The 23,780-nt window shown below is 36.4% G+C and overlaps 1 protein-coding gene across 1 annotated transcript in view; it reads left to right on the forward strand.

Moving 5' to 3' along the window:
• CUL2 (cullin 2) overlaps positions 1-23,780 on the forward strand; it is a 41,386-nt gene that overhangs the window by 9,924 nt on the left and 7,682 nt on the right. Inside the window, exons 4-17 of the mRNA XM_033070701.2 lie at positions 698-792; positions 3,421-3,526; positions 6,471-6,553; positions 12,094-12,190; positions 12,281-12,391; positions 13,618-13,780; positions 14,811-14,935; positions 16,503-16,610; positions 19,500-19,559; positions 19,938-20,066; positions 20,171-20,257; positions 20,769-20,921; positions 21,299-21,376; positions 23,123-23,189. Of these exons, the coding sequence (XP_032926592.1) occupies positions 698-792; positions 3,421-3,526; positions 6,471-6,553; positions 12,094-12,190; positions 12,281-12,391; positions 13,618-13,780; positions 14,811-14,935; positions 16,503-16,610; positions 19,500-19,559; positions 19,938-20,066; positions 20,171-20,257; positions 20,769-20,921; positions 21,299-21,376; positions 23,123-23,189 (1,462 nt within the window). The remainder of the gene's footprint in view (positions 1-697; positions 793-3,420; positions 3,527-6,470; positions 6,554-12,093; positions 12,191-12,280; positions 12,392-13,617; positions 13,781-14,810; positions 14,936-16,502; positions 16,611-19,499; positions 19,560-19,937; positions 20,067-20,170; positions 20,258-20,768; positions 20,922-21,298; positions 21,377-23,122; positions 23,190-23,780) is intronic.

Raw genomic sequence — 23,780 nt, forward strand, 5'->3', positions numbered from 1 at the left:
CATTTTTGCATGGGCTTCTTTGCTGCTTGAGCCAGACTTTAAAAATACAAACTCTATAGAGAATTAAAGTTGAATTCCTAGGATCTTGTCTCCCCCACAAATCATACTATTTAGTTTAAATTGTTGAACTTACTTCTCTGAAGTGTGAATCTATTTTGAGAAGTTTGGTAGCTTTTTAGATGATGATTTGCTTAAATTTGATTTTGGCCTAGATTTGAAAAATTTGAATGTGTTTTATGTATATATGTAAATCTGCTTTATTAAACTTGTTTTATTCTGTGATTCTTGGCAAGTATAAGGACTTGTCTATCCTGTAAGGCATAGTGGTTTTAAATGGTTATAATTGGTCAATTCTTCCAGTGTACAGTGCATGTGGCTGTGTGAATATAAAACTGATCTGTGTCAGTGAGGGAATGGTTCTGTGAGTTATCCCACCAGTTTGATGTGAGAATATGAAACAGGCTTATTCAAGCAGGCGCTTCTGAAAAGATCAATAGAAAGTAATACAGTAGAGAGAGCTAGCTGGCTCACCAAAACTTGGTAGTATGTATGTGTAGCTAGTAGTATGTGTTAGCTTTTTGATCATTGCCACAATTCTGAATATGCAAATGCTATTCCAAAATGATAATCTCGTGATAACTTTCTGTGTGCTATTTTCATACTAATTCTGGTGTGTGGGGGATGTGTGCTTTCACAGAGAGTTCTGGAAGCTGAAGAACAAGTACTGGTTATGTATCACAGATACTGGGAAGAGTATAGCAAAGGGGCAGACTATATGGACTGTTTATACAGGTAAGTTTTGCAAAAGAGTTGTTAAAACTTTTTGAAATTACTGAAATGTTTGACAGGTTAAGTTGAAGAGTGTTGATTAAAGAGAGCAATGCATGAATATGCCTCAGGTCAATTTTAGAGAGAATATAGTTATGGTAGCAGAACATGAGAAAAAAGGAATAATGCCTCAACAGGTAAGTATCCAAGATGGTTCCTAAAGTTCTTTCATTACCAATGTATTCTACTTGATGTTGCAGTGCCAAATGTGTTGGTGCTAATCAAGCCTGCTGTGTATAAACTAATGATCCTTGGAATTCTTGTACAAGGATGGCACTGTACTGCAGTATGCAGTTGAACCAGCATGGTTTGAGTCAAAGCTTTAAGATATTCTGCATTTTATAAATCAGTTGGAGCTCTTTTCTTATTGCATGCTTGCTCTGAAAAAATTACCATAATTTAGTTGACTTTGTTGTATCCCAGGTTCTAATTCGTATCATTCTTCCAGCAATGAAAACTGATTAATGTCTACAGGTGGTAACCTGAAAGTTACTTTAAAATAGATTCTAACCTGATAGGCAATATTTGAAACACTACTCAAATGTGAGACACTTTTGAGCAAAATTCATAAAATGTGAGATCAATCATGTAATTGGCAAATGAGTTAAATATTTTCTTTCTTCACTGTTGATTTTGGTTAGGTTTTTTTTTTTTTTCCCAACTATCCTCCACGATGCATTTTGCTAGGAAAACAAGTCTGGATTCAATTTGAGAAGTAAAATCCCACATGTGCTTGACTTAAACCAAAGTGATAAAACTGTTGGAATAAGGAGCACTGAAAGAAATTTCTTCAGTTGTTGTTTTTGTTAGTTCTGATGGTAAAAATAATAGATAAAAATAATGCTGGACATTAGGTCTTATCAGTGTATTATTGCTGTAACTTGTTTCATAGGTACTTTTTAAAAATCTGGTCTGCATACTTTAATTTCAAGTGATTGGGAGGGTTTTCTTGTCCAGCAAATTGAAATTAAGTCATTTAAAGGGAAAAAAAAAAAACAAAGAAGTATTAAAATTGTTCATAATAAAATCCTGAAGACTAAATGCACATGGTGCAGCTTTTGCTTTGTTCCATTTTGTCTTTAAGGTATTTGTAGTAAACCCAGCATATCAAGGTATAGCAATTTTTAGTTTTACATGCTACTCTTAGTTCTCTTTTTGTATGTACTGATGGAAGAGAGAAAGGAGTAAATGAGGGGAGTGTAGGGCTTTCCTTTTCAGCAAGTTTAATGAGAAAAAGCAGATTGGCAACTGTTGGCTTTGTTCACGTGGGGGAAGATGGGAAAATGCTACCAATGCTTGAGGCTGGTGTTCCGGCTGTTTCTATTGTCCTCACAGGTTTTCTATGACATGGAGGGCCTGTAGCCCTCTAGAGAGACCTGCATTTACAGTTCATGGCTGGTATCAATGGTAGCACAGGGTTGCAGTACTTCCTGAGTCTAAAAGTAGCTCAGGCCACTGTACTCCAGTTTGTCATCGCTGCAATATGACAAGTCTTCCTTCTTTGGACTCTTCGGTGTCCTAAATTCTTTCAAGTTCACAGGATTTCACAGTGTGTTCCTCCTTTCCTCCTTTGCTTGACTTTTGCCTTCATGCTGGGAGTGTTCAGACATCTCTGGTTTGGTGCAACCTCTGAAGCCTGGATCTCTTAGAGTGCTTCAGTAATCTTGCTCTTTTCAGCATCTGAAACTGAGCATCTCAAAACTTCTGGTTAGATCAGAAATTTTAAAAACCTTCTTAGTTGCCTCATTTAAGCATTTCTAAGATAAGAAATATTATAAGTGTAGTTGTGAAATATAGTAGAAGTTTTTCCCAGTTAACTGGGGAAAAAAGGAATGGTTCAGTTTAAAAGTGTTACGTGTTTTGTGGGAATACTGAGAGTCAAGAGGGATGTATTGGCAGGACCTACACAGAATCAATTTTGTGTTTTTTATGAAAACAATGCATACAGTAGTAAATACTGAATTTTAAAATTTATAGCATTTCTTCTTTATGACTGTTACTTAAAATAATTTCTGAAAATTCTCTTTAAAATTTGTTATCTGACTGTTAGCTAGTTACCGTGACCTAAGTAAGGGACCAGAACTGACAAAAGTTTGCCCTGTTAAAATTAGCAGTACTTCTGTGTTTCAGTCTGAGAGAAGCACAAAAGAATAAACAGTATGGGTAGTAGAAAATATTTTAACTTTAAAACATCTCATAGCAGGAGTGTTTTTCTATCATTAAGATAGACTGCTATCACTCTAATACTAATCTGTGAGTTTAGGAGTTGTTTTGCACATATATGTATGCATGAGTAACACAGCAGTGCATGTTGAAAGGTTGGATTCTTACACAAGAATATTGCTCATCAAGAAAATGCTGACAGTGATATTTCAGGTTCCTGTTTGATCTCTCAGTTACCAACACTACTGTTTTAATGTGATGTAAATTCTTTGAATGTCATTTGTATTGTAACATTTTTCTACAAATAGCAATGGCATTGGTTAAAGGAGGTTTTATTTTGTCATGTGGAAGACATTCCACAATTCTGAATTTAACTTAAAAAACCTTTTTTTTTTACCTCTTTTGATTAGAATATGTTTCTTTCTATAGGTACCTCAACACACAGTTTATTAAGAAGAACAAATTAACTGAAGCTGATCTTCAGTATGGCTATGGAGGGGTGGATATGAATGAACCATTGATGGAAATTGGAGAGGTAGGTATCTGAAAGGGGAGTTGGATATAAATGATATTCAGAATGCCATGAGTTCAGCTTTGTCCTTTGAAATTTTCATTTTTTTATATCAAAGAAATATTGTAGATGTAAACACTATTCTTTTTAATGGGATTACAGTTTTGGTGCAGAAGAATAAGAGTGACCTGGCAGGGAAAAAGCAAATATGAAAACTGTTGGGAAAACTTGGGTTTAAAATGTGATAATAGAACCACTTTGCAAACAAACTTTAGATTCTTAAGTTACTGCTTATCTAGAAAACATGTTGAAGAAGCGGTATACTTTTGTTTTTGGAAACCCTTGAATCATTAGATTTTAGGCTTCTATTTCTTGATGTGACAAAGTATAAAAGCTTTTCTTGAGAATCTCAAGGCAGTAAAGTTAATATCTGTTCTTGAGTGGTGTAGGATTAGGTTTATGGCAGTTACTCCTTTGTCCTGAAAAGTAATGGAGATTTGAGTCCTACATTCATGTATTAAATTGCAGCACTGTTTTGGTGAATTCATTGCTCCATTTCTTGACATACAGGGCACTTGGCAAGTTTATCAAGTCTTTGTTTTGAAAGCATTTTCTCTTTCATTATGTTTCCTTTAGGATTCTATCTTTTATTCTTTGGTTTGTACAAGGGCTCTAACAGAAGTCAAATTATTTGTTGTTCATCACTTTAGAATTGAAGGAATTACCATTTATGCCATTTTAGATGACTGAGATTATCTGACCCTTATCTACCCAAGGGCAAACATGTTTATTTTATATATAGTTCTCTTGTATCTCAGCATGAAGTTACAGAAATAATGCCCAGTGTTTTTAGAAGCAGAACTGCGCACTCTGTTCTGAAGTTTCTGTCTCAACATCACTCTTGTGTGGTAACAAAACTTTGGGAGCTTTTCAGTAATCTTAAACAAGTCCATTCATGCTCAGTTCTTTCAAGGTGTGTAACAGTAGGTCTGTACCTGAGAGCAGAGGTGTGTGTGTGTGTGTGTGTGTGTGTGTGAGGTGTATGGGCACAGCTTCAGACAGTTCTTCATCGCCACAAGTGTTCCAGACGTTCAGTAATTGTTGTACTAGGAAACATACAGGATGAGATAAGTTAATGAAAGTAGTCTGCCAGTGCTTGCAAGAGATTACTTTTTTCCCCTCTGTTATGAATACATGGTGAAGAAGACTGCATTTCTGAGTTGAGCCCCTATCACTGATTTCAAACTCCTGAGTTTTCAATGGCTCTGTGGGAGCCCTGAGCTAGAAGGTGTTTAAGATGTGCCTTCTGCCATGTTTTTTCCCCAGAAATAAGTTCTGGAAAATGGAGAAAACAGCTGCCTTCAGTATTGCCAGTCTAGTTGGAGAAGTAAGATCAGTCCCTATCCTCAAGGGGGAGAAACTTGAACTAATACATCAAGTTGCTGGGTTGATCTGTCTATAGTTTGCTTGACAAGAAAATTCCAATAGGTGACTTGACTTTGCTTCCCACTGGTAGCTCATATGTGAAAAGGACCATGCTAGAGACCACATTGCAGAATAGATCTACCTGAGGTTGTTTCTCTTTGCATCATAGTCACAAAATGTATCAGTTCTTTTCCTTTTTTTTCCCCCCTCTCTTCTCTCTCTCCAGAGCTGGCTTCTTCCAGCTGGCTTCTTTCATTCTGTAGTGGATGAGTTCCTGTTGTCTTACAGAAACTTAACTGTTCTCCAACTACTCTCCGCAAGGCAAGGCAGTGAAAATCACTCCTAAGACAACTTTAGTTTCAAGACATGATCTGTCTTTGGATTTATAAGCAAACTTTTACCTCTCCTTGAGCCTGCTTGTGTCAGGTTTAATTTCTGAGCCCTATATTGCAGCATGGGTGCTGAATAGCTGTGACAGTTGGGGCAAGTTCATTTGTCTGCTCCTTAAAAAGGAGATTTATTTCATAAAGTGGATCAGATATGCAGTTGATAGCTATGTGCCTACTTTCAGTTAAGACGTACCCAACTGATAGTTTAATTTTTAAATCTAATGACCTGTTAGTTGTGTCAAATCTTTCTTAGAAACAATAGTCTCTCTGTCCTTATTGTCCTTATTATTTTCAGTTTCATGTTTTCCCAGTGTACTACTTTCTGGCAGGTGTTTTTGGATGTCTTCTATGTGTAGTTATTCTCTGTATATAAGGGATCACATCCCTTTTGAGCTTTAAATCTGACTTTGATTCAAGTGTGAAAACTCATTTGAACTATTGCAATTGTGTTTTTTAAAATTATGTATCTTGGGAGCAACTGCTTCACAAGTAAGAATTAGAGGTATTTGAGTCCACTTGACTGATTCCTCCAATGTTATATTGGACAAATAGAGTGGCCTATCCCTAATGTTAATTGGTTTGAATTCCATTTGAAGCCAAATATTAGCTTGCCAGTGACTTTGCTTAAAATATAAGGGTCTTAATTTGGAGATGTTCTTTGTGTGTTGGATGAAAGGATTCTGCATCTTTGACTGTGGCCTCTGACAAGTTGACCAAGAGAAATTCCCTTTTGTCGACTGAGGCTTATTTTGCAATCATTGTTAGAAATACTGGTGTTTGTACACATGCAGACACTTTGGGTAGAAAGATACGTCACTTACCTATTACTGTGCAGATGTTTTGTTTATGTGTAGTCTCAAAATCTGCCCTTGTAACCAACTTGCCTAGGGTCCTTATACGTGTTTGAGAATACTTGATGGACTGGAACCAAGGAATGAATCAGTTCTATTAAGATGTGTAGGAAGAATGCAGTCTGGGAAGCTGGCATTCACATACTGCCTAACTACAGAAAAGTTACGTAGCAACTGAATTTTTAAGATCCTGAATGGGGAATTATGTCATCTTTGGTACTGTTCTAGGTTTGGTGTGGTGGGTTTTAGAGGGTTTTTTAGATGTACTTTATATTGATACAAACTTGTGTTGTGTCCTGACAGCTAGCTCTTGATATGTGGAGAAAATTAATGATTGAGCCACTGCAGGCCATCCTTATTCGTATGCTCCTCCGAGAAATAAAAAAGTGAGTACTTGATTACTTCTTGCTTTAACATAATGTCAGGGTATTGCACCTTTTTTTTTTTTTTTAATTTAAAGATCTGTGGACTTCAACAGAATTATTTTATGTTTGTTTTTTTAAAGGTAACTTCTTATCTGATGGTGATGGTGTATCAGCTTTTCTCAATGTAGCTATATATTTGTGGCTTTCATGTGTAGAAAAAGGCAGTGAATTTCCTGTAACCGCAGAGTAGTGATCTTCCTGTTTCAGCAACCCTTCTTATCAATGAGAGAGGAGTTAGAATAATTGCCCAGGTCCCATAGGATGCCTTTTACCTTTTTCTCCACCTGATACTGACTGCCTTTAGCTTCTGTGCTGTCAGTAAAGTTAAGGACCAGGCCTCAGGCAAAGATTAGCCAAAGCCAGTGAAGCTGTGCTGCTCTTCGTGAAGCCCAGAACAATTTTTGCTTATCTGCCAGAAAGACAAAGCTTCTGGATTTCTGTTTTTCAGATCAGTATCTTCACTTAACATTTTTGATGTTTGACTTGAATGAAATGAAGATAATTCTTTTTGCTGTTTGAGGAAAAGTTAATTTTTTTACTTATAAAAAAAGCCAAAGAGCTCAGGACTTTTAAAGCTTTCATTTAAAAATTTTATTTGACTTCTAAAGGATCTTCTAATTTATGAATAACAGAAATTTTGTGATCTACTACAGTTCTTGTGTGTAGTTGTAAGTTTCATCAGTTTCTGCACTCTTCCCATTGTTTAGGATAACTCTGGAGTTGCCTAATGATGGGCGTTTTTTAAATTGAATACTCAGGTGACCAGACTGGTGTAGGTAAACTGAATGAGAGAGGTCATTCGGCAGATTGAGGTTCCTTGAATATGAACTTGGTCAGAAAAAAATCTGTAAGGCATTCAAAACCTAATTTTAATTGTTTATTTGTGTTTTTCATTCCTGAATTAAATATTTGACAGCAAAATAACAGATGTGATGACACTTTTGGATGGCATTTCTGAGGTCAGGAAGTATTTATTTGCTTCCAACTGTTGAATCATGGTTCCTTTGTAACCAGGACTAATAATGCTTTATCTATTTTTACTCTAACAATTTATTTTTACTAAATGGAGATTCTCTAATTCATGGTGAAGAATATTCTCTTTTGTTACATCAAGCATAGTGATGCTGAAGACTTGTCTTAGTTAATGTATATATGTCACTGGTGGGTGGGAGTGGAAGTGTGTGTGGAAACCTTTTCCAACAGACGTCTGATGCCTCTTAAAATAATGGTCTGAATTTAGCTTGAGGCTGATTGCAGAGCTCCCCAGAGTGTATGGATCAAGGCTGTCATGGATTTTGGGAGGCATTCGATCTTGAGACTGTAACAAGTTGTCACTATTTGTTACTATTTGGAAACTTTGAAATAAAATTTAGATCTTTGTCTCTAATGGTTGTATTTGAATTTTTTTCTCATTCTTTATTAGGGAGTCTTTTGTATGATCTTAGAGAAGTTAGTTCAGTTCTGCTTCTCAAAATATACATCCAAAATTAAGTTTCTTCTAGCCACTTTGTGATCTGCGTGTCATTTGATGAATTACTTAAGAGAGAACTACTTCTTGTAGCTGTTTTTTTTCTTGCTATCATGAAATGCAGTGCTTCCTGTGGGCCTTCTGAGGGTGGCCTTTGCATGTAACAATAGGCTTATTGCTGTTCTTTGCTGTAATTTCAGTGGTCAATACAGCTTTTAAAAGGCAGTTTAAAGACGCTGCTGCAAGTGACTTAAATGTTTTTTAGCATTGAGTAATTCAGGGATTAAACAAGGTGCATATCCATAAGCTGTATCTGTCAGACATGCAAGAAAATGCATGGGAATAATACAATTTAAAAATTTTAATAAAATTACTAATACATGTATATGCCTAAAAACTCTTCTATTCCACACTTTCCTCATAGTACTTGTTTGTGCGTGATTAAATATATTACAATGTTTAAAAAAATTTATGTAGATGGGACAGTTGAACTACTTCTAGGCAGGAGGTTTGTGTAGCATACAACAGTATGTGGAGTTGATAACCAACACTGTAGTAAATTGTTGCATATAAAAGTAGCTTTCTTACTGCCCTGGAAAAGGTAGGGAAGCAGAGCCACAAATTCTTCTTTCAAATTTAACTGGATTTTTAAAAAGACTTCTACGACTACAGCCTCGAACAGACCAACTTTTTAGAAGCTACATGTTTGTGCAATAAATCATACATTACAATTGACAATAAACCTTTTTTGGTACATTAAAATAAAGAAATACTAGTTGTGGCTTGTGGCTCAGCTGAACAAGATGGCTAAACTGATCTAAGAGTTCACTGACACCAGAAAGGAGCAGGCTGTGCTCTACTACCTTTCATGTGCTGAATTTGGTGCTCACCTAGCTCCTTAGTGACCCAACTCAACTGCCAATGTGACAGAAAACCATCTTGGCTAATGTTTCACCAGACCGGCACAACAAGTCAATTCAGCAAAGCATCAGATGAGTGCCAAAGCAAAGCAAGAGAGATGGAGGCCTGTGATTGAGCAAAGGGAACGGGATTAGCCCCCTTGAACAGCAGAGAATTCTCAAATCACTTAAACCTGTTTTGTCTGACTGCACTCCTAATACAGAGTTCTGAGTAGAACACTTTCGTTCCCCTCCCTCGAGCCCAAGCACTCCTTCTACAAGGCAAGCTGAATATCAACTTAAGTATTTTTGTTTCAACACAACAGGAAGCTGAAATGATCTTGAATTGTGAGAAAATTCGTCTATGAAAATCTTAAACAGAAATAATTTGGAATTTACTCAAGTGCTATCTCAAATGACAGTGTGATTAGTACGGACTGAGAGAGGTTTCTCTACTAAAGATAGACACTTCCTAACTAACTGGACCTAGTCCTGTCTAAGCCGATACATTATCTGTTTCATTTGTTTGAAATTAAAGCTATTATAAGTTAACTTTTTAAAAAGTATATGGAACAGTATAATTCACAGTGAATTCTGTACGTAATTGGCCTTGAAAGATTCTTGGTCTGACACAGCAGAGCACTTCTTTTGAGTGATGGAATCTTCTTTTAATTAACCTGATATTTAATTATTGTACCTGAAATTTTTTAAATGTTCTTCTTTGGGCTGTACTGATTCACTGTACAATACATGTTGAACATACATTGTTATCTTGAGCCTGAAGACAGGTGCAAGATGGAGTTAATATAAACCAGCACAACTTTCTTGTGTATGTGTTTTGTAGCTTTCTCCATTTCTTTTGGAAAAAAGCTTGTCACCACCTGAATTAGTGAAACTTGTGTTTCTAGCCCTTTATTTTTTATCCAGATTCCTTTCCAAACATCATCATACCCTTATACCCAAGATATTCTGTGACATCCCTGCTTCAACCTGTGTTGCAGCTGCTCTGTAACTTTATGTATCTGTATTGCTTGCTGACTGCTGCCAAGAATGAAAAGAAACGTTTCATGGACTTCTACCTTTGTGGGGTTACCAATTCCATTTTAGTGTGGCAGTTGTTCTTACTACTACAGCTTTTGTGAAAGTTGTCCTTAAAACTTCTGTCAAATTTTGTTGACATTTGCATCACACATTCCTGTGCCGTTGGTGTAAATAAAAACCTGAAGGGGCTGCCAGAGCAGGCAAGGCCTGTTCTGTGCTGTGTTTGTTTTCATTTCTTACCGTTGTGCCACCTAACCTCTGTTTCAAAAGCCTGTTTCCTTCCTTCCAACTCTTCCATGGAGCATGTCTCCAGTACTTATACAGCTTTTTCCTAAAGTACATAGCCCTTAAAGTCCTCTGGGTCTGGCCATTGCAGCTCCCAGCCCTTCCAGATGTGTATGGGCTAAGGTCTCAAGTGACCTGTGAACCGAGCAGAGGGAAGCTGGGACTTGGGCTGTTCCTCCAGCAATGCTGCTTGTGTTTGTGTACCTGGTCCAGGGTCCTTTCCAGGTTCAGAGTCCTGCATGCAAGAGCTGGGCTGGGCTGTCTCTTGCCAAAGCCCTGCTTTGTAATACCCTCAACTTTTAGTTCTGTGACTTCCTATGCTCCATGGCCTAGCCCTGTGTTCACAGGCTGCATGCATCCTGCAGCTCTCCATGCTCCTGGGCCCTTCTTGGGGTGGAGTTGCAGGGCCAGGACAGATGTTTCACTTTTCTGTGATTCTGTGCTGCTGCCTCTGCTATCGTAAACCAGACCCTGCAGAGAGATGCTGGCAGGGATGCACAGTGTTGTTACGTGTACCCAATCCCAGGTTTATTCCACTGGTTCAGCTCCCACAACCAGAGGAAATCTTCCTGTTCCCTGGGTGAAAAATCAGACCAACCCTGATGGAACTCATCCATTCAGTTCATTTGTAATGGATAATAAAGCTGCATGAACCATACGGTGACTGTTCACAATCTGGTAAGAGAGCTAATTGTCTACACCCATCATGAGCTTAAGTTTTCAGATCTGAGAAAACAGTAGTGTTTGAAAGCAATATCCATAATTATCAATGTTGTGAATACATGAAGATGGTCTGGTGTGCATAATACAATGACTGCTAGTGTGGCTGTCCTGGTAAATCTCCACAGCTCATGGGCATCCTCTGGCGTTTTTCCTGGTTACAAACCAAAGTAAATGACATTAGCAAAATTGCTTCTTTCCCATTTCACCCCAGCCTAGATGGGTATATGATAATGTTTGTATTTGATGCTTAATCGTAAATATACTTTTGTAAATCATATTTTAGTCCTATTTAACACCTTAGGAGTTAGGGAATATTTTTTAACTTAGTTGTAAAGTACGTCTGCAAAGTGGTCTTTTTTTTAGAACTTTTCTTTTAGAGGAACTCTCTGCTGTTTTGAGTGTGGGTCTGTTATTTCCAGTCTTTGCAAAGGACTGAACACTAATGTTTTTAGCATGTAAAACACTCATTTTAATTACTTATATTTTCACCTGAATGGAATTAAAGACAACATTTTATTCACTTCAACTCCCTTCATTTGAAGCTAAGACCTTGACTGGAAGATGTAAGGTTTTCCTTTTCTCATGAGTGATTAAACATTGTGATAATGGGCCAGGTGTGTTATTTATTCCACTTGAAATCTACATGTTGAATACTAGATATTCAGGAAAGAAAACAGCATGCTTCTTGTTGTGATGCTGGTAAAAGGATGGATTTTTTGAAAGGGACAAGAGTGGGAAGGTAATCTATATATAATAAAGGCTACAAATATGAGATGCAAATTACTGTAGCTTTTAAACTAGTTGCTTAGAATATGTAATTTGGAATATTTATATCTTTAGCAAATACTTGGAAATTTCATGACCTTTTAATGCTTTTGAACATTTTATGAATAATTATCTCAACAATTTAAGTGTATATGAAAGAAAGAAGTGCATTTTTTATTTTAGGATTAATCTTCTTAAATTTTGCCAATTCTACCAGAGGAGTTTACTGAAAAATGTTTTAATCTGATTTTGTTTCATTTAGCTATGGATGAGTTGCACCAGATACCTGCATTCTCATAAATGTTTGCTTTGTTTTTCAGTGATCGCTGTGGAGAAGACCCAAACCAGAAAGTAATCCATGGGGTTATTAACTCCTTTGTTCATGTTGAACAGTATAAGAAAAAATTCCCCCTAAAGGTAGATACACATTTCTGATTATGTTTTTTAATTTGGAATGTCTATCTAGTATATACATTATTTGTCCTTTATAAAAATTGTCTGTTCTAGTTTTATCAGGAAATTTTTGAGTGTCCTTTTCTGAATGAAACAGGGGAGTATTATAAACAAGAAGCTTCAAACTTATTGCAAGAGTCAAATTGCTCACAGTACATGGAGAAGGTAAGAGATTCTTCAATACACATGCAATTATTAAAATAATTTTACTGATGATACATGTTGACCTCTACAATTCCCATAGTTGTTCTTCATCTTATGCTTTCATGCAATTGAAATTTTACTTTTTAGTGACATGGTTAATCTGAACATAAACTACAAACCTTGCTGTGGATGGACAGTCAGTATCAAAATATTTCATGATAAATGATCACTCCATGGCATGAAAAGTGAAAAAAAAAAAGACAAAAAGTAAAACTTACCAGGTTGATCAATATTACTTCCTCCCTTCCTTATGTTCTTTCAGTTTGGGATAGGGTAACATTAGAGTTTTAGTAATATGTGGTTAGAGAACACTCTAAGTTGTTACAAAACATTATTAAAAATTACATATTCTGGGGTGGATTTTCTTTCATTTTGCTTTGTGGTGCATGAAGTTATGTTGTGGTTAAGTTACTTGTAGTTCTTATATATACCTTGTTTGAGAAAACAAAGATTAATACAAGAGTCAGTTCTCGGTCCTGTGTTGTCCACACTGCCAAGATAGAAGAGTTGAGAAAAAGGCTGTGAAATTGCTTCTAAGCTAATGGTTACACACCTGTGGTGAAATTCAGGGACAGGCTAAGACTTCAACTAAATCAAAAGCAGTTTTGCCTCTCATTAGCAGTCTGCAGCTGCACTACTCTCCCTAGACTCCCCTCATGTTCACAGGATATTAGTGCTTTTATGGCAGTATTCATATGACTTATGATAAAGCCTATTTCCTTCATTGAGTTATAAAAAGAGCACTTATTAATAGCTCAGATGTACTCCTGTACCTATTGAGCATATGTGTACGTGCAAGCAGATAGACTTGGAATAGTAAAGTGATTCTTAGAGTTCTCTTTTTATTAGGTATTGTAAAACTTTCTCAGAAGGAATAAGAAGGAAGAGAAATTGGGGAAGACTGATCCCAAGGTTAAAGGGAACAAGAAATTTCAAGATGAAAACTGTGGAATGCTGGTAGACATCTAGTTGTGACCAAGCCTAGTTAGCACTTAGACTAGATTATATTCATTCAGTAATAGCTCGATTCAGAAGAATAAATTTAATCTTTCAGCATCCTGCACAAGTTCTTTGTAACTTTATTATTATTCTTGTTTTTCATCCTACATACATACACTGTTGTATATTCTGGTACTATATTGGTTGTCAGTATTACTTCAGCTCCCAGTTTGACCTCTTGTCTGCAGGTTTTAGGTAGATTAAAAGATGAAGAAATGCGATGTCGGAAATACTTGAATCCCAGCTCATATGGCAAAGTCACTCATGAATGCCAACAGAGGATGGTAGCAGATCACTTGCAGTTTCTACACGCAGAATGTCACAATATTATCAGACAAGAGAAAAGAAGTGGTAAGTCTTACTGGTTACAGGAGGACAAAAGTTATTTTTGTGTTATTCACTTAGCATTACAATTTCCTATCTTTTTTTAATGACCTTCTGGGAACATAAGCATTTTCAACTAATGTTATTTATCTAAAAATCCCCATTAAACGTTGAATGACATTTTTCGTGCTAACAGATTTCTTCATCATCACTTAACAGGTCAGACTTATAAAATATTTTGGCTTCTTTTCATAGCCACTTTTTATTGTCCTGAATCTTTTACACCTTCTCATCCCAAATCCTTTTTACAGAAGGAGATGCTCTTGCAATTATATTTCCTACCCGACTTAAAACAACCATGCTTCCCAATGACTACATCCCTCTTACCTTTGAAAGAATACTGATTCTTGCATGGAAGATGGTATCTCTTATGCAAAACATAAGATTATTTTTCACAGTCAAACTCAAATTATATTTAATAATGGTGTGTTTGGTTTCCAGGGAATTTTTCAAGTTTGATCTGAGTTTGGATCTGTTTTGTTTGGTTTCTTTTTGGGGGATACAGTGAGGTAAAATATAATAAAAATAGCAGTGGTTTGTTTAGAGCATTTTTTACCTGAGAAAAGTTTCAAACTACCACTGGAGGCAAATAAAAAGTCAAGAAAATATCTATACTGATTTTAGTCAGCTGCTGCTAAGGGCAATTTAGGGGAGGCCAAGGTTTGAAATAAACTGGCGCACTATTTCTCCACACTATCCCACCTCTCTTCTTAGAGTCTCTCCTAAAGAAGCTGTATTGGAAGAGTGAGGTAGTCACAATGGTAGAAGTCAGTAAATACTGATAGTAGGCCTACTTTTTCCATTTTTTCTTTTGTCAGTGATCCAATGTATGTTAATTTTTTTTTGTCAGTGATCCAGTATATGTTAATTTTTTTCTTTCAAAACAGTTGGTCTTGTTTCAGTCTTTAAAAAGTTCTGTGTGAAATTATGATACTATATTAAGTGTTAATTTTTAGTGTTTCTAAGTGTACTCCTTAAAAATGTATCTCTGTTACAGACATGGCAAATATGTATACTCTGCTTCGTGCTGTGTCAAGTGGTTTACCTCATATGATTCAGGAACTACAAAACCATATCCATGATGAGGGCCTTAGAGCAACCAGCAATCTTTCTCAGGAAAATGTGAGTTTCCTCAGGCAGCTGAAATGACTGTGTGATTAACATTCTTGATTAAGTGTTTGCCCTATTCCTGTTAGTTTTATTCTGTTTGTTTTTTTAATTTTGCCTACATACAATTGGTTTGGAACATGATGGATAAGTTGTAACTTCTCATCAGAATGGTTATCTGTGCCACATTTATCTATCCTGGGAGCTGATTGTTGTAATTGTTGTGATCTTAACTAGAAACAACTGCAACTAGATATTTCTCATGGTTGTTTACTTAATAATGCCAGGACAAGTAGCCCTTTTGTTCCATGCATGCGTTTTTTTTCCTGAATTTCTCTTAAGTCAGTGGTACTTGCCATTCTGGTATATTAGGAGCCAGTGATTTCATTTTGCAAAGGCTTGACATCCTGTCCTGATTTCAATGTGGTGGTTTTCTTAATAGCTTTGTAGTAATTTTACTTTATATCATCATGTAATTTCTGAAAATATTAGTATCTTACTTATTTTACTGAAGTGTGTTAAATGGTTTTTCAGTTTATATCTATTTACATTACTCAATTCTGTTTTTATTTCTCCAGTATTGCTGTTTAGAGACAAACAACAAGCTTTTGTTTGACATTGTATTTGTGCATGTGTACATCTTGCTGTCTAGATCTGTGCTCACTTGAGGATGATGACTTTAGCTGTCCAGTGTTTCTGTCTAGTAATACTGTTGTACATTCATTCTGTTACTGACTGCACAGGAATGCTTACTATTCGTTAACTCAGTGTGCATACTGAAAAGGGACTGAAGTGTTTAGTAGTATAATTTCCTTTCAAATTATTATTAGATTTATTGAACTTAGTCTTTCAAACTAAGAGTGTCTACACAGACAAATAAATACAGACCCACAAAGATGGTGACAATTCACAACCTTATGTAAAAAATTTCAAAGTGTGAATACTCATTCTTTTGTATAAATTATGTACTTTGAATATATTTTTAGTGTGTGACCTGAGAATGTATTTGGGGAATTATGCCACAGAGCCAGTGCCTTGCACACTGTTGCTCTTGTGCCTGCCATCTTGTCTGTGTAGGGACTCCTCCAGCTCATGTCAGTCATTTCTATGCAGAATGTGATGCTGGAATGTAGTGCATGAAATTAAATTGGTAACTGTCCTATGTAGGAAAATGTAAAGGGACCATCCAGATTTTCTGTCTCTGAATTCAGTCACTGTGTAGGAGAAGCAGCAGTTTATTATATCAGTTGCTTGATTGCTGTATTTATTAATGATGATTTTTGAAAAGGCTAATAAAGAATTTTAGGGAAAAATTCGATGGCATGAGAGCAGTATAGACTCAAATCTAGGTTGCATAGCAGGACTGTAAATGTAACCTAGACTTTTTATTTCCACTACATGCTCTACCACCATAGTGTGAGAGTACAGCAATGCAGAATTCCTCCTCTCAAAAATCACTGTAGTATTAACTTTCCCAAAAAAGAGTAATTAGTAAAAAATCTACAACTAATGTAGATATGTTTGTGTTAGATACTACTGCTTTTCTCACTAACTTCCTTTCTGTTTTATCTATCCTCTTTAGATGCCAACTCAGTTTGTGGAGTCAGTTTTGGAAGTACATAGTAAATTTGTTCAGCTGATCAACACTGTTTTGAATGGTGATCAACACTTTATGAGTGCCCTTGACAAGGTAATTTTTACTTCAGTAACAAAGCATTGGAAAACAAAATCCAGGACCCTGATTCAGGCTCACCAAAACTCTTCACAGCATCAACATGTGTTTAGAGATAGTTCATATGCAGTCTTTCTAGTTTAGAACTGCATTGGAGCAAAAGACAGTCCAGTGTAAGGGAAATGATACATTAAAGGAGACCACTTTAATACTTATTTTCTGAAAGAAAGACCTTTCCTCTCATCATATTTCAAAACACCAAAATGGTGCTGATCCATTCAGTGTAAATATAAGTGCAGATAATAAATAGTGCAGATAATAAATAGGCAACTGGTAGGGTTTGGGAGGTTTGATAATTCTTACATGCATTTGAACTTGAATTTGCTTGTTGAAATGTTAATCTCTGAATGCTCTTAGATTTACTTCCACAGAATCTGTGCTTAGATTTTTCAAGTTGACTACAAAGAATATCTGGAAACTTATATTGCTTCAATCACTGCCACAATTGAACTTTTTGGTAACTTTTTCCAGAAGACAGCTGCACTTGGATTTAAATAATAAATATAGGGAAAGAGGCTTGCTGCTTTTATTTGAAATGCATAGCCATGTAGGTATTCAAGATAACAGTTCTAATTATCATAAATTTTAATATTAATCATTATTAATTATAACTAATAAATATCCTTCCTTTCTTTAATTTCCTGTCACAGGATGCACACTTACAGTTCATTGCTCTTTTGTGGTGTGTGTAGTAGTTGCAGTTTGTAGTTAATGTCAGAGTCTTGACATTAAAGTCAAAGCTTTGATGAATTTCAGTCACAGTTAACCTGAAAAGGCATAATGGAGAAGCTACCAGTGATGGTACTAATAGTAGTTACCCATCTGTATTTGTGACATCGATAAAATAATTTTTTAGCATTTTAAAACAAATACTTCAATACCAAATACATTTCTCTCTCCATTGCAATTAATGTCATGTACCAGAAGGTGGAGTATCATGAGACTGACAACTTAATTTGCTGGCACATAGGCAATGAACTTTCTCTTAAATACATCAGTCCTTCATTGATCTTTTTTACAATAAATACTTAAAATATTGATTTCCTGTTAATTTTTGATCGTGGATATCAAAATTGCTATTGCTGCCTCCAGTATTATTGCAAAAGAGTACAGTAATTTCACGAATACAAGCCGCACCAATTTGACTAAGATTTTGCTCCTAAACCGGAAACGCGGCTAATAATCAGGAGCGGCTAATACAACCTCAGAAGTGCCAGCCAGAGTGCTGAGCCGAGCAGCTGCAAAGTCGGCATTTTGCGATTGTTACAAATCGCTACTCTGTTGCACCGCGGGTGGAGCCTGGCTCCCTGCAGGCAGCACGGGGGGCGGGGAGAGAGGCGGGAGAGCTCTCTTTCCTCCTCTGCCACAGCCCAGGGGAGAGACGGGGGGGGCCCGGTGCCGCCATTGCCGCGGCCCGGGGAGGGGGGGGAAGCGCGCGCCACCATTGCTGCGGCTCGGGGAGCCGACAGGAGCCCCGCGCAGCCATTGCCACGGCTCGGGGAGCCGACGGGGTGCTTTGTCCCCGCCCGCCGCCGCCCCGGCAGGAGCGGGGAAACTCCGTCCCTGCCCGCCGCCGGCACCACGGGCGCGGGAAAGCTCCGTCCCCGCCTGCCGCCGCTGCCGTAGGAGCAGGGGAAGCTCTGTCCCTGCCTGCCACCGCGGGGCAGCGCCGACCCGGGGTGACCGAGCCCAGTGGCAGCGGGGGCCGGCCCCGAGCGGCAGCACCGGGCTGGGCCACCTGGCCCCGTCAGCGGCCCCTAGCGGGCCGAGCCTGCACAGCCTTAGCTCAGCCAGTAAACCCCGCCCTGCCGCGGTTCTGTTACTAATTGCACGCGGGTCCTCGCTGCGAACGACAGAGCGGCTTATATTCGGGTGCGGCTTATCTATGGACAAAAACCGAAATGTTTGCCAACACTCAGAGATGCGGCTTATACTCAGTGCGGCTTGTATTCGTGAATTTACTGTACTCCATCCTCAAAGAGTTCCCTATTTCTTGTCCAGTCATGCATTCTTTTCTCAGAGGAATTCTGGGAATTTTGAAATCTTGAGGTATTGTGCGAAGAGTTCTTTGTCAGTTTGTCCTTATAATAATAAAAACAACAATATTTTCCTTCTACAGAGGAACTATAATTCCTGGGAACTATGATCATTCAGTATTTTTGGTGCACTGTTAGTTTACAACTCTAATTTAAATGTGACATGTAGTTTAGAAACTGCATTATTTTTTCGTTTCTAAACTGCCATTATCTCTTTCCTTTTTCATCTTATTCAGGTTATCTTCAGTCACTGTATTGTTTGTACTCTACTGCTTCAAATTTCCACTTTCAACAATACATTTTTCTCCTCTTCAGTGTATGAAAAAATTCGACATCCAAAAACACTTTCATTTCTTACTGTTGTGAACACATCATATAAGTTTTTCAGCTCAACATACATGCTATTGATGTGCTGCTGCTCAAATCAGCTTTATCTGTACTTATTCCTAAGTTTCTTTCCATCCATCCTTTTGGACCATAATATTGCTATATACCAAAATTATCACACTTTTGTGAAGTTTGTAATCAGAACTTAATTTGTTCTTTGGTTTTCTAATTATTTTTCTTCCTCTTTCCACTTTTACATATTTCTCAACTTAAAAATATTTAACAATCAGGTTTTCACAGACCAGTAAATTAAACCTTTTTATTAGTTGCTTCTTTTTTTATCCCCTTTTGTGTAGTTCATTTTTATAGGATTTAAGATGGTCTTTGCCCTAAGGATTTTTTTGATTTCTTCAGATTTCATAAAAGAAAAAAGTTTAAGTCATTGACTTCAGATTTTTTCTTTTTGCTCCTTGCTTTTGTGTAGGCTTTGACATCAGTAGTTAACTACCGGGAGCCCAAGTCGATCTGCAAAGCACCTGAGTTGGTAAGTGATGCCCACAGAAAGTAATAATTCTGTATATAACCATCAAATGAATTGCCATAGGGTCCCTCACATGCATATCCAGCTCTCACACTGGGTCATACTCAGGTGTGTATTTCAGCAGTAACAGCTTAAGCTGCACACGCATTTTGTGAGTGTGCAGAATTGCTATGGTTCCCATTTTTTATACAAACTGTGTTTTCTGTGGATGTAGCATGTATCATTTGCCCATGAGTACACCCCCTGTGTAGAATATGAAACTGTAGACTGTGACTTATTTTGTGTTTGAACTATTGTAGAAATTTGGAAATACTTTGGCATACAATTGTTCTCAAGCTTAACAAGTAGGTTTGGGTTTGATTTTTCTTTTTTTAATTTGAGCTGGCCAAATACTGTGACAACTTGTTAAAGAAATCAGCAAAAGGAATGACAGAGAATGAAGTAGAAGACAAGCTTACAAGTTTCATCACTGTTTTCAAATACATTGATGACAAAGATGTATTCCAAAAGGTAACTTTTCCTGTTCAATAATGGTTAAAATGTCACAATTAAAGCATACTTGAAGAATGTGGTTATGCTTCTTAAAATACTCATCCTGGGTTTTTTTAATGCAGTTCTATGCCAGAATGTTGGCAAAAAGATTAATTCACGGTTTGTCTATGTCTATGGATTCTGAAGAAGCGATGATAAATAAACTAAAGGTAAGATACATATTCTTCTAACAGAATAAACAAATGTAGGAGTATGTAGTTTTGAGAGGGAACAGCAGAGGGTGCAAGAGGTAACTTAGCAATCAGTAAATCTGTTTCCAATAGCTGAAAGCAAATGCTAGTTTTTTGGTAGTCTATGAAAGATAACAGGCTGAGTATCACCTAGGCATTGGAGATTTTTATGTGGTTTTGGATAATTTTATTAGCTGTATTCAAGTAATTCATGTTAACATTAAAAAAGTAACAAGGAATTTCATAAACATATTTATCTTTTGATTTTATAAAACGATGTTTTTCATATAGATTAATGTAAGGTGAAACTAAGGTAAATGTGATTATCTTATAGTTTGTTTTTTACTGTAACTAGTGTTTTCTGTAAATATAAACACTTCTACTGACTAGATTTTCATTGTATTAGTGAGATTTCATTTTGTATTAGTATCATAATTTATATGATGAATACTGTTTTCACTTTGAAACCTGTTACAATATTTCTTCACAGCAAGCCTGTGGTTACGAATTTACCAGCAAGCTCCATCGAATGTATACAGATATGAGTGTTAGTGCTGATCTCAACAATAAATTCAACAACTTTATCAAAAACCAGGACACAATCATTGATTTGGGAATTAGTTTTCAGATATATGTTCTACAGGTACTAATGTATGTTTATTGTTGCTGAGTTATTTGTACTTATTTTTTATGTTCTAATAACAAATATACAATTTTTCTAATTATAAATACTTCTTTATATGGAAACCGATGGCTTGTGATCATTGTGGAATTGCTTACTTTCCTAGTGTTTCTTTGTAAAATCAACCCACTAGGTCCCTGAACAATAGTGATAGAAAATTTCAATCTCAATTAATGCCTCAGTGGGGTGTGCAGAAGGTGCAATAAAATAATCAGTAAAACTTCCTGAGACAATTGTGACATAATGTACACTATACGTCTACTTAAGAGTATTATTGTTTTTAACATATGTATGTTGTATGAAAATGTTAATGCTTTTATCTTTCCCACCACTTCTAGGCTGGTGCATGGCCTCTAACTCAGGCTCCTTCTTCTACATTTGCAATTCCTCAGGAACTGGAAAAAAGTGTACAGATGGTAGGTTAGTAGGTGTAAACGTGGAAAATGGAAAATAACTCCTAATGAAAAATCATCACTCTAACAGAGTAAAACTTGAGCTGGTACATTTTGATTGTAAATTATGGCTTTCATGTTTCCAGTCCATATGCAATGTGGAAGGGTCACCCAAATACCTTACTGAATTTATCTGTGTATTTGCATAGCTTTTTCACTTCTCCCTTCTACACTTCATGATTGCTGAGAGAAATGCTAATGAATGCAATCAAATCAACTGGGTTGGTTCTTAGCTTTAAAACCAACTCCTTATATTTAGATAAAAGAAGATTCTATTTCTCATGTTATATCTGAACCAACTCAATAGTGATTAAGATGCAAATACAGGTTTCTTGTTCCCTGTTTCATAGAAGCTCAAAGTCAAGCTGTGTGCAAACTTCTCTAAAGCTCATTTTATGATTTCTTAAAGCAGTAAAGGTTTTACTTTAGCCAAATATTTTCTTCTTATGCGATTATTTCTGGTTTGTAGAGGTACTTTGTTGCTTTTGGTTATATTATTGTATTCTAAATGTTATCTATACAAAGTTTGTTAAAATACAAAATATTTGTGTTGATCTTTGCTAGGGTGTATTTAATGATGAAGTACAATTTAGGTAATGCATATTTTGTATTATTGGATAGAAGAGATTTTTGCTAGCTGTTTTTATACCTTAAATTGTTATTTGATGTAAGTTATAATGGCAAATGTCTTTTTCTGCAGTGAAGGATCTTTTTCTTGTATTCCTGTTGAGTATTAGGATTATCTATTCAGCTTTAATTTCCACTTAAGTGGCACTTAGTTTTAGCAATATAATTGTTTCCAACCTACACTACAGGATCACCAGGTGACTGATGAGATTTTGTTGTCTTTGTGGGTTTAAAATAGGAGTATTGTCAGTTGTGCCTCTTGGAAAATTGGTACAGAATTGTGTAGCATAAGCAACTCAGAGACTGAGTTGCTTGCCTGATTTCACCATTTTGCCATTTTAAAGGAGCAAAGATACTCATATGTCACGTAGCTAGAGATCTGTGCTTTAAATTAGAATTCCCTAAAGAAACAGAACATGACCTTGAGGCGGGGAGTCTTTGAAAATTGTCTGACAATGTCTTTATTTAATGTCCAATTTGATCATTTGACCCCTTGAGAGAGTTATTTTAGGATTCTGGCAAGGAATTAGAAAAAAAAAAAGTTTTGCAATTGCACTCCAAGGTATATGAGTACTTCTGTAACTGGGCAACCTCTTCAGCAGCTTTTTCTGAGACTGCTGGAGCTTCCTGTAAACGTATATTTATCTGAGTGGTGTACAAATACTGGTTTTCATACTGTGCAAGCTTGTTGAGTGGAGAAACACCTAATTCCTAAAGAGGTCAGAAGTCCCTGTTTTATGTTTTCCTTCAATGTTAATCAGATTTGCCAGACCAAACGAGAATAAGCCAAATTGGCATGTGTACACAGTGTTAGCATTGTGGGGTTTAGGGAGTTTTATCCCATTTTAGGGAAAGATTCTTGAAATCTGTTTAAGTTTTTCTCCTTACCAGAGGTAGACCTCAAATTAGGATTGAGTCATCACTCGTCTTCTAAGGGAAAATGCTGTCATTAATTCATCTGCAATGTTTGCATCCAGTGTGATGGACATAAAACCAGTATTTCTTCATTAGGGTGGTAGGGTGATGATAAACTATTGTGAGTAGCTATATGTGTGACTAATTGATGTTCATTTTGTTTTGCAGTTTGAATTATTTTACAGTCAGCATTTTAGTGGAAGGAAGCTTACTTGGTTACATTATCTTTGTACAGGTAAAAATAAGTGTTTTGCTAAACTTATGATCCAAGAGTTATTTGTTAAAAGTTCTTTTCAAATGGCAAAAAGACTGAGGAGTTGGAACATTTATTACATTTTAAGTCAACAAACATATTTTGTGTTGAAAATTAATTTAATATTTACTACATAGAATTTCCAAAATTTGTGTTTTGTAAACTTGCATACCTGTGATTTAGTAAATCCTAGTAAAACTAGAGTTGTAGTTAACTGCAAAAAAGCACTGCAGAACTGCTCAGTTAATAACAATTGCCCTGGAATTGCTTCTTAGTGTAGATGTTCCTTACATAAATACTAAATAATTTAAAGAATGCATATTATACTAATTAACTCAGGTGTGTGAGTATCTGCATAAATACATGCTTATATTCACTATATAGTAATAAATGTTAAAAATACCTTAGAAGATGTATATTAAATTATAGATTATTTTACAAAGTGTCAGTCAATCATGTTTTGTTTTAAATGCTGTCAGTATCAGGCTTTAACAGCTGAGCACTGCAACATATCACATGGAGGTGAAAACCATACTAGTCTACAGCAATGCAGTGTAATGAAAATATAGGTCT

This window comes from Catharus ustulatus, chromosome 1, assembly GCF_009819885.2.
Source record: "Catharus ustulatus isolate bCatUst1 chromosome 1, bCatUst1.pri.v2, whole genome shotgun sequence".
Lineage (NCBI taxonomy): Eukaryota > Metazoa > Chordata > Aves > Passeriformes > Turdidae > Catharus > Catharus ustulatus.